This window comes from Orbicella faveolata, unplaced genomic scaffold (genome assembly GCF_042242905.1).
Source record: "Orbicella faveolata isolate gen_17 unplaced genomic scaffold, um_ofav_v1 contig_3, whole genome shotgun sequence".
NCBI lineage: Eukaryota > Metazoa > Cnidaria > Anthozoa > Scleractinia > Merulinidae > Orbicella > Orbicella faveolata.
The window spans coordinates 5,155,612-5,167,285 of NW_028301558.1; the positions used below are offsets into that span (position 1 = coordinate 5,155,612).

At 40.3% G+C, this 11,674-nt stretch overlaps 1 protein-coding gene across 1 annotated transcript; it reads left to right on the forward strand.

Annotated features, from left to right (window-relative positions):
• The first annotated feature begins 32 nt into the window (after positions 1–32).
• On the forward strand, positions 33–7,153 carry LOC110042284 (TNF receptor-associated factor 4-like). Its single transcript, XM_089297622.1, has 9 exons — positions 33–294; positions 659–716; positions 1,542–1,646; positions 1,998–2,156; positions 2,724–2,801; positions 3,220–3,297; positions 3,669–4,002; positions 4,876–4,916; positions 5,034–7,153. Exons 1-7 carry the CDS (start codon positions 35–37, stop codon positions 3,921–3,923), a joined length of 993 nt encoding a protein of 330 aa, XP_089153748.1. The 5' UTR covers positions 33–34; the 3' UTR covers positions 3,924–4,002; positions 4,876–4,916; positions 5,034–7,153.
• Positions 7,154–11,674: the final 4,521 nt, after the last annotated feature.

Below are 11,674 nucleotides of genomic sequence, written 5' to 3' on the forward strand. Positions count from 1 at the left end.
CTAACATTTCTTTAGCCTGTTCAAACACGCCTCTATGAAATCATTGGACCAGCCTTGCCTCAAACACATCTTTAACAAGCACTTTCACTTTCTACTTCCGTCCTTATCTCTTTTAGCACTGACTATGGAGGGAGAATTCGAAGATGAATCCAGAATTGGTGGCCATAATTTTCCGTTTGTAGATGAGCTGCCTCCGGGCCATTCCTGTCCCATATGCCTTTTTGCCATGCGGTGCCCCGTACAGACTGTGTGTGGTCATCGATTCTGCGAAAGCTGCTTGTTAAAAGCACTCAGGTACTGTATAGTATGCACTGTTGATTTGATACCATTGAGCACTTGTATTTCCTATTTTGCATTCCTCCCGTCGCTTGACGATGTAAACACCGTATTGTTGAAAAATGAGTGTAGTGAAAGGAAATTGGAAAGGGCAAATAATAGTAAACTAATTGTATTCCCTTTAATCTAGCTCTTGAGTCCAGGGTGCATTCTACAGCTTATTTAGTGTTCAGGTTTTATTCTCTGCGAGCAAATGGGAAGAAAACTGATTTGTCCAACTGGTATAAGTTCTCGTGTTGAAAATCGAGTCCTCACAGTTTGACACATATGTTGATGCTAAATTTATTAGTCGCTGGCTAATTTTAAATTCACAATCCTTCAGGGAAGGTGAAGTTCCAGTTTGCCCACAAGATAGATGTCGTATTCCTGAAAATGAAGGGGTGAGTATAGTGAAAATTGCAAATTATAAACACTGAGTAATATTCCAAATAGGCACTTTTTGTGACAGAACGCGAAAGCAGAGAACGCGGAAGCAGAACGAAAATAGCTATGAACTTAATTAATGCATACTAAGTTAATAAGTAAACAATCACTATGGCCGTGTACCCAACCGTTTGTTCGAAATAGGTATTTCCGACGTCGTCTTAGAATTAAAATTTACTTCATCAGTCTTCGAGATGCAAAGAATTAACCCTAAATAATCGATCGCAAAGCATAGCGTTTAAAACGGAGAACTTATTTTGTGTCACGGATTCATGACGGTTGCACATGATCACTATCATGATCACGGCCCGCAAATTCAGTGCTGTTTTGTTGGGTCAGTGAAAGCAACGAAAGACAAGAGCAAAAATACGAAAACAGATGTTGTGTCATCTTACATTCAAGGAAAAATTTTATCGCTAAACTTTCCGCTCTGCTCAATCAGATCGCAATTTAATTTTGCATGTTTGATCAACTCAACCAATTCATATCAATCTGTTTTTAGGGCATTGCATTGATAGTTGATCAATAATGAATACACAGTAGACTAGACTACGAGTAGTCCCTCTTTCGCTTTGTCCGTCGTGCGTGACGCGAAAGAAAACCGCGAGAAAGTGGCTGCGCGAAATCCTGGGGGCGAGGAGCGCATTTCGCGCGGCCATATTTTTCTACCAGTTTTCTTTCGCGTCACGCACGACGAACTAAGCGAAAGAAAGACTACTCGTTGTCTAACAATGGACTGTTCAGTTAGACATTCAATCTTACTTAAATTTCTGTAATTTCAGTTCTTTCGTGATGTGGCCTGGGAGAGGGAGATACTTTCTCTTCGCGTCAAATGCAAGAAGAATGAAAGAGGATGTGACTGGACTGGACCACTACGTCATTATGAGGTTCCGTAGCTTACTGCATCTATATAATTAGCTCAGTTTTAGATCAGACGAAGTTTTGATTATTTCTCAGGTGTAATGCAGACTGATTTTCGAACAATGTCTTTTAGCTATGTGCTGCGATGATTCGAAGGCAATAAACAAAAACCACACTAACCCGCAATGACATCAACAACAACTGACTAGTTTCTACTAGCAGATTTCTTTGCCAATTACAGGAACCGTTAGAAAGGCATCTTTGATTTTCCTTCTTTAACAAAACCGTCTCGCGTATAAGAATACCAAATGGAAACAGACAGCTTCTGACACTGTGACCGTAAGACACGAAAGTGCTCTTTTTTTTTCCTTTTGCAGGAGCACTTCGTTACCTGTCAATATGAAGAGGTAACTTGTGATGACTGTAAAGGAGAGATGCAGAGAAGACTCCTGCACGAACACACCACATCAGAGTGCCCAAACAGGATCGTGCAATGTGAATACTGTAAAGAAGAGTTTGCCTTCTCGTTCACAGAGGTAAAACTGCTTCACCTTTATAAACTTACTAGCGAATCTCACACACGATCGGTCGCTTTTAGATCCGGGCATGCGTGCATATACCAGAATCAAATGATTTGCTCCTAAGATAATGCAAGAGGTTTGCAGATGTTGGCTTGTAAGAAAGAAGCAGAAGTAGAAGCATTTGCGGAGTCTAGGTGATGCATTTCCACGATTAGGGACAGCATTTGGGTATTATAATTGGGAAAAAAAAACCAGAAGACAGGTCGATTTCTCGATGCAACTGGAGTAAAAGTTATTCTGGGCCAGTTTTGTTGTCATTTTGGGCATGGAATAGCCCTTAAGCTTTTCGACAGCAATTTTGGTAGAAACTCTGCCCAAAATCGCGTCTCATTCACGTTGGATAACTTCGTAATGCAGAGGAGAAAAGTTAAGTGTAAAAAAGGCTATTGACCATGAGATAAAAGAGCCCTTTCTGTGTCCAATTATAATTGAAATTGCGATGAAAGTTTTAGCTTCTTTGTGGGTGGCTATTTGTGGTTGGTTTAACTGTTTCTCACATTTAGTGCTCGCCTATGTTAACAGTTTCCTGAAGATAACGAGTGCGCACGTTTTCCTCTGGAATGTACTCAAGAATGTGGATTGCAGATTCCCCGGGAGGAGGTAAACAAACATCACTTCATCCAATAATGATACATATGAACTTAAATGAATGGCCAGGGTATTACATTTATTTTTTGAAGGGTTAATATAAGCTAATGTATTTCTAGTGTAGTGTATTCTTTCGGACTGATACAGATCACATGTAGAATAGCGAGTGAGAAATAATCGAATTTAGAAATCGGTTGGTCAATGGAGTGAATTAGGTCACTTTTAATCTACTTTTAAACAGTAAATCACGAAAGATGTGTTGGCAACTTAACGGGAACTACGCTTGTGTAGATGACGAGATGATTACTAACAAATTGCATACACTTAGCCTTAAACAATTTCCAGAGTTGTAAAAGAAAAGCAATGATAAATTACCACCACGTTTTACAACACATCTTTCTGTTTTTTTGTTTTTGTTTGTTTTTTGTAGGTAGAGTCCCATTTGAGGGACGACTGTATGATGACGATGGTGGTTTGTCCGTACCAGGAAGCTGGATGTACCTTTCATGTAAGTTCCATGTTGTTTCTCGCACCAGGAGGGTCCAGGGTAGTTTCTCTAGCAATTTTAATCTAGCAGAGTGCTAGATAGAAATTGCAGCTATTTCTATCTAGAATGGTGCTAGGTAGAAAGTACTTCAAATATTCAAAGAGCTCAGCAATTGGTGTTAGCTGTTTAGCTGTATTAATATTGAAAGAATATTCATAAACTGCACAGTTTAACGGTGGAAAATTACGCTTATAAACTCGATTGTTTTTCCAATAAAAGTTTGAGTTTTTAAACCTGCGTCACACGAAAATTGTAATTACTATTTTGTGCTCTTGTGATAGTTAATCGAAGCATATTTTGTCAATATTCACTGTTGACATATTTTTGCATAGGACAAAAGGAGTAATCTACAAAACCATCTTGAGATCGCGTGTAAGGAGCACCTGAGCAAGACGTGGTCAGAGCTCTTAATGACTAAAGACCAATGTAACGAGCTGAAAAGCGAGAATGAATCCGTGAAGGGATTACTGGAGAAGAAGAGCGGAGAAATGATCGAGCTGCAAAAACAGCTAGAAGAAGTCAAGGCTACAACTTCCAACGACCAAGTACAGATAGGTCAACTGAAGCATCTTGTATTTACAATGTAGTTCAACTTGGAAGGTATGGAGGAAAAGCTGCTACACCCAACGACAAGTCAAAAGGCGTAATGGGAGAGCTTAAAATCAGGTGTGTAAAGGAATTTCTGCAACGTTAATATTTTTTCGATAGCTATGTCTATAGCTATATATCGTGTTTTAATAAGTATGGCCGGGAGCTTGCTGTCAGCCTCTATTGTTATCTTGCAGCAGAAAGAATAAACACCAAAATGGTACACACTGAAGACATTCAAAATGTTACTAGCCACGAAGGCAACTTGCATGATTTCCTGTCTTTCAGTTATAAAATCAAATTTGATGAATTGTAATCACTTTCATCCTTGTAATCCTGTATTGGTTCCTTTACGCTCTTCAGAATCTTCTTGTCCAATTGTTTTAACATTTGCTGTAGCCTCTGGCAAAATATTATGGAACTGACTCAACTGAGCGAAGGGCACTTTCGATAATCAGCCGGGACATTGTCCCTTTAAGCTGCTGTAGGACCGAAGTATTCCATTTACTCAGTAAACTTCAGTTGTTATCCAAGATTGGTTTTGGAGAAGAATAACGTTTGATACCGCTAATCTCTTATACGATATTTTAGTGTATAGCATTGCGGTTTTAGAAGAAACAAGGTAAATTTATCCCCATTTCCCGTCGCTTTGCAAAGAGGAAAGCCCGGACATGGAAGACCCGTGTCATTTCGCAGTATTTGTGTATCTACTCTACGCATAGTTTCAAAATGCTCCGCAAATCGCAATGCCAGTAAATTCGTAAAAGTCTGTCTGTGGCCAGAAACCAACGTCCTGTATAAGCCGTCTAATACGTCTGTATTACTTTTTGAAACCGATGATCGTTATTTCTCATTTTGTTTTACAATGAACTATAACAATATCTGAATAGGGGCATTCGGCCTTTTCAAGTGTAACCCATCTTGATTCAAGTTATTTATCTTAAACTTCAGAAAAGCAAAGTCGCGTCGCTAGGGACAAAGTGGACAGAAAGGTTGGTTGTCGATTCTTGTCCATTATTTCAGCGTCTTTGTGTGCTGCTAGGTAATTTCTTGTTACAGCAGTGCAGAGTATAAATCTTACATTTGTTATGTGTTTGGTTGATCGACAGAGAAACCTTTAAAGCAGAGATCAGGAACAACCACGTGGTATTGAAGTTGCCCGTTTTGCGATCCATGAGCCAGTAGTCAGACGAGGACTGTATGATAAATTGAGGATCTTAACTTACATTCGATTTTATTGTACTTTTTAAAGGAGGTTTTCACATAGGTGTAGCCTGGTAACTTCCTTTCCTTGATGCATCTTTTTTTCTGATTTTTTTGGGTCTTTATTTGTATATAATAGCGATTTAGTCAGATGTGCACATCTTAGGATGTCACAAGTGTATTATTATTATTATTATTTATCAGCTACATTGTACACAGAGAGTTATTTTTCCGGATTTAAACCAATTATTCTACTCCCAGCAGTTCATTAAATAGTACACGCACATTTAAGGGAGGTAAAGGATTGATTTACACGCAAAAAAGAATAGAGTTTTTTTGATTCAAATGTGAGATCATTTACAAATAAAGGTTTTTTCTTCTCGTTATTTACATCTTTGAAAAACATGAAAAGGATCAGCAGTTACCTCACAAAAACTTTAATCAGTCAATGCTTGCATTGGTCTTTTATGTGGTCATATACAGTCGAACCTGTATAACGGGCTCGTATAAGGCGGCCACCCTCTATTAAGCGGCCAGTTTTCAAAGTCCCGATATTTCTCTCATGCAAACGCTGTATTTGTCACCTGTATTAAGCCCTGGCCAAACGGGAGTCGAAAGTAGAGGCAAGTTGAAAATTTGGGTCTACTTGCGACTCCGTTTGGCCATGCCCTGCGTGCACTTGCGTTGACTTGCGATGACTCGCGCTCACTTTGGTCAAAATCAAATTTGCACACAAGTCGACGCAAGTTTTTCACCGCTTGGCCACCCAACCCAAGTCAACGCAAGTTGAGTGACGTCCATTAACCTATTATTAGCCAATGAAATACAGGATATGTCTGCCTTAAAATGGGTTTTTTGCGACTTGCGTGTCCGTTTGGCCACCCAACGCAAGTCTCTACGCAAGTTCAACTTGTGGCTACTTGCGACTACTTTCGAGTCCGTTTGACCAGGGCTTTAGGCGGCCACCTCTATTAAGGTGGCCGAACACAGTTTTCGCGCGCGCTTTTGCTGATGCAATCCAGCGCGCGCACACGGATTACAAAAAACAAGCATGCCGCCGTCAATAGAGCGATCATTTTATTGACTTAACACCCGCACTGTCTGTGCTATTTTCCTCTATAATTGAACGCAGTGTATTGATGGCTTTAGTCTTTTATTATAAATATATGTTAGAAAAGGTAAAGATGCAAAGAACTCAGCAATTCGCAGCTTTTTCTATGTTACCGAAAGAAGCCAGTTAAATGCAGCGCATGCGTAGTAAGTCAAAAAATTGCGATTGAATGAAAATTTGCACTCTCGGAAATACGCCTATTTCTCGAGAACCACTCATTAGAATTTCACGAACTTTGGCACGAAAATACTTCAGGAAATGGGTAACTGGAGTATTGAAAATAATTGAACTTTAACAAAGGAAACTCTAGATATTCTAGTAAACCTTCAACAAGGGATAATTAAAGATCTCTCTGTTAAATTAATAGCAAAATGGTCTTAACTTGTGAGAATCGTTACAAGCTTGGTGCATGCAAATTATAAAGAAAATCTAATGACTAGATTTTCTACAAATAAACAAAACCGATTTTAAAGGCCTGCTTATTTTTATTCGTGTTGCCACGGCAATGGCACATACGTCAGCTTAACCATCAAAAAACCAAAGTTTGTGTTGTTAACTTGCTTGCTACCATTTTTGGCGACCGAGGGATCAAGGGTTTTAGAGAAAAAGGTGAATGAAACATAGGTATCAAAAACTGTGTTCAGCCACCTTAAGCGGCCGGGGCCACCCTGTAGCAGTCCAATGTTTGTCTTTTGTCTGTATTAAGCGGCCACCCTGAACATAACAACTATGAAATGACGGAATGAGATATTTTGTTGTGAACTGTAAGTCATAGAAATACAGTACTGTGTCTCGTAGAAGAGTAGAGCCTGGGGACAATTTATTGTACAGTACTTTTACACAATGTTACGTATATTATACCGTTAAAGTTGCAAGTTGGCACTGAAGCTTGTTTAAAGTATTGATCGCTTGAAAGAGTGTTGTTTGTCCTTTTGTTTCCTTGCATGAACTATTTTTGTAGATACGCTATTATAATTTACTTTAGACCATGCCAAGTGAGTATTTTTAGTGATCGATTGGTATTAAGCGGCCACCTGTATTTAGTGGACAGTTCCTCAAGTCCTGAGGGTGGCCGTTATATACAGGTTCAGCTGTATATATAGATTACTTCATGGAAAGCGCGCGCGCACGGTATTTACGCACGAGTTGTTGACGTATCAGAAAACGAACGAGTGAGCGTAGCGAACGAGTGAGTTTTCTGATACAAAAACAACGAGTGCGTAAATACCGTACAGAGTACTTTCCATGCTCTAATTTGTTTATTTTATACTTAACTGCTCTGGCAAGCGCACAGTTGGAGGGCAGCGAAAGCGCTACAAGGACAGTCTAAAAGTCTCCCTAAAAGACTTCAACATCAGCACTGATTCCTGGGAGTTTCTTGCCTCCGACAGACCCTACTGGCGCCAACTCATCACCAAAGGAGCCCACGCAGCAGAGGAATGCAGGTCCTGTCAAGCCGAGGAGAAGCGAGCAGTACGCATGGAAAGAGCCGCCAGCACTAACAGCACAGCCCCTACCCACTTCTGCCCTACCTGTGGGAGAGGCTTCCTTGCCCGGATTGGTCTCATCAGCCACCTCCGGACACACCGTAGAAATTTATTAACAAACTAGATGTCTTTGGTCATCTTCGACTACGAAGGACGAACAACAACAACACTTACTGAGGTTTTCACCCTCAACCAGATTTTCACCCTTCATTCGGCAGAACAAATGTCGAGTTATTTTTTTATTCCGTCTGAGTGCAAGCACTTTGTCGCTTCTTCAAAAACCTAGCGTAAATATTTTTCGTACAGAATGTTTACCTGGTCATCAGTCAACGCTTCAGCTGCGTTTGATTTGTTTCCCTTGCCTTGCTTTTTTTTAAGTCGTTTGCTTCGAGCTTCCAGACATTTCCTTGCTTGGTAAAACTCTTTGTCGTCGATAATGCTTACGGCATATTTGCCTTCTTTAAAACTTTTCTTGCCTCTTCCCTATGTTTGAGGAATTCGCTAAGCAAGCTAACCTTAACGTCTCGTCGGGTTTTTGCTCAAGTCCTTTTGTTCTGCTGTTCCTGGATGTACTTTTTAATGGATTTATCTAAAGCAATAAACCTGTTCGAACTTTCCGCCACTGTCTGTGGTTTATAGCTAATTTGCGAGAAAACTGGAGTAAACTTGTGGAAACTCTACAAACTTCTGTGAATGAAGATTTAAGAGACGCCAACAACAACGTGAGTGTGTTGCGAAATGACTGATTCATTTTGACAGCTGATTTCTGATTGGATGAAACGCTTTTCCCACGTGTGAGAAAGTCGTTTCGCGATTGTGACTGGATGAAGAAATTTCCGTATGAGTTTTTCATGCGATCGATTCTATGCGAAAATCTCAGTAAGTATGAAATAAATGCAAATTATTTCCACTAACAGGCTGAGATGTATATGCAAATTATTTCCACTAACAATAAGCGTACAAAACAGTACTTCACGTACCGAATTATACTACCAACGTGAAAATTATCGACAACCTATATTAATTAACACATTTTTAGGACCCAGCTGGGAAAGACCATGATGACATTGTTTTGCCTTATTAGAAATGTCATCAGGGGCGGATCCAGGATTTTTCAAGTAGGGGGCGGACCTTTGGGTTGTAGAATTAATAGGGCATAGACCAAAAACGCTTCAATTTCAGAATTGGAACCTAATTTAAAACTGTTACACCACAAATAATAGCAATGCCACAAAGTAGAAATAACATTGAGGAAACCGTCCAAAGTGTTTGCCTTCATTTCTGCTATGATATCCTCACTCTATTTCACTTTTGCTTCTTCAAAAGCCATTCCACCACCACCCCCCTCCCACCCCTAAAACCACGCCCGTGTCATCTCTGAGAGTTGCTGAGGCTGACATCTTTGCAAAATGTCGCGAAGAGATTCAATTCCATACGAATATGGCCTAACCTTAGCCTGTTGAATTTTTCGTAGATTGAATCAAAGTCGATAGGATCTACGTCATAGACCGCCTCGATCTTGTACAAAGCTAACAAGCTAAAGTTTGACTTTGTCCAAGATAGAATGGAACACTGAGATGGACTCACAATGAGTAAAACACCATCCAATGGAATCATATGGCTATAAAACAAAGGCGCTATGGCGGTTTTTATTTATGGAGACGATCTGGTAACAATCAATTGTTCAAAATAAAATAAAGATGAGGACACTGACAACACCTCAAAGAACAGAAAAGAAAAAATAAAGGGTGGGGAGTGGATAAAGGAAGAGGGGGTAGGATGAGCTGGGATACGGCAAACATGACACGAGTTGAATTCGAGCTGCAAAAAAAGCATACGATCTGGATGACGCAGTAGATAACATGATAAGCTGACAGGAGGGAGAAGGATACCAACATATCCTTCCCAATACCAGGGCCCCTCACAGAACGAATTGACACCCAGATTTAATCGGAGGAAGCCGGGCATAGAAGCCCTATTTGCGAGCTAGTATTGTCTTGGTTTGGTGGCGTTCTTGTTGCCGTCGTCGGGAGGGTTTGTTTATGCTCCACAATATATGAAGTTACTATAAGTGAAGAGCACTCGCTCGGCCAGCAGCTGTGCAAATGTATTGGAACAAAAGAAATTGTGACATAAAAAAGAGTTCAGTTCCTACAGGATTGGCTTGGGACGCCAAGATGGCCAGCGCTTTATTGTTTTTTGACACCAATATGGCTGCCGTGAAGTTATGTGAAAAGACTCTTTTGCTACAGTTTCAGTATCAGTGTCATGCACCTAGACAGTTGACCGTACGGGACATATTTTCCACGGGCAGACCAATCTGGTAACTTACTGACACACTTGTGCACCCGAGAGCATAAACTATTCATAGAAAAAGAACATCACGTGGAAGAGCAGGCGTCGATAATGCGACGATTCTCCTGCCGCGTCGATTATTTCAGAATTTACAACGAATTACTTAACTCTGCGCATTTTATGATGTCACAAATACATTATGAATATACATCGGTTACATTGTACAGAAGGCTATTTGTTTATTTCAACTGATTAGTATAACTGTATGGATGGTAGAACACTGATTCACACACATAACAAGAGAGTATTTCAAACGATTTCCATTATTATTTAAATGTGAGACTATTTACAAATAAAGGCGATTGTAGAAACATCGGCAAATTCAAAAGATTTTTTCTTCTCGTTATTTACATTTGCTCTAGTGTAGGCAAACTTCGCTCCATACTCTGTTTCCCTGGGTCGTCTGCGTTCATTCTTAAATGGTTTACTTTTTTTGAAAAAGGAAAAAATTATTAGTTGCATATACCCGTGCAAAAACTATAAGCAATCCATGCTTACAGCAGTCTTTTTTCTAACCAAAAAACTGCATCCAATTCTGTTGTTTATTACTAGAATTATTGCTTGTTGTCTTATTCGTTTCACAAACGTTCCTTTCATGTTCCAAGTCAGCCTCACCTTGCACAATTTTCATGTACAGTCCTTTGCTTGCTTCTGGGAGTGCGTTTTGCGCGCAGTGAACATGCATCCCTGGAGGAAAAAAATCTGGAAACAGCATCTGGCTGTTACCTTCAGCGTACGAGGTAACAGATGAATTGCGACCACGATTTCGCGGAAACTCTCGATATTTCTGCTGCTGTTTCCGCTTTCTGTGGACATCCCAATGTTCTCCATGAGGTACACTGGTATTTTCTTGGGAACATTTGCCCTCTTTTTCACGACATACTTTTCCTAATCTGCCAGCCGGAAGATTGCGGTTGTCTTTAACATCTAAAAAGACGACCTCTTCGCCGTCTTCGTCGATCTCGTAAATTGGCGGCAAACTTTTTACAGAATTTCTCTCCCTTGAAAGCGAGGGAAATTTTGCGCTTCTTGGGTTTCTTTTGCCGCCTCGACTTCCCTCCTGACGATAAATAGTCATGTCAGCGTTCGTTCCCTCTTCAAGGAATATATCGCATACAAAAAAAAAATCACCGTTTACTTATTGATCCCTCCGTTAAAGCAGTGGCTTCTTCTTATAATTCTTCAACGCTTCTGTACATGTAATTTCAGTGTTGAGAGTAGACTTCAAAATGTTTAAATTGTTGTGCTACGCACGCGGTGAACAACAAAGCTCATCAGGTAGAAAATATGGGGCCCGTTATTCAGGTTGAACAATTCCACGGCTATGCAGTCAATTAGATGCGGAGCGACAGTCTTCAAGCTCGCTTCAGTTAGCCAAGATGTGTGTCTTCAGCACCTCGTAGAAATTTACGTTACGCCGCCAACCCACGTATCGAACGAGTTTAAAAATAACTTCTCTCCGCCAACTTGTTGTTCAACGCGAAGTGCGCGACGTTTTCCGTGATTGGTTCCGCTAAAACTTGTTTCTCGGCTTTTTCAAGATAACTACATGCCAGTCACGTCTCAATCCTCGAACTTTGAAAACGACAAGATT

Coding starts and splice junctions, on each gene's coding strand:
- LOC110042284 (XM_089297622.1), top strand. CDS start 35: ATGAAATCATTGGACCAGCCTTGCCTCAAACACATCTTTAACAAGCAC. Junction 1,647..1,997: donor GACCACTACGTCATTATGAG/GTTCCGTAGCTT, acceptor TTCCTTTTGCAG/GAGCACTTCGTTACCTGTCA. Junction 2,802..3,219: donor TGCAGATTCCCCGGGAGGAG/GTAAACAAACAT, acceptor TGTTTTTTGTAG/GTAGAGTCCCATTTGAGGGA.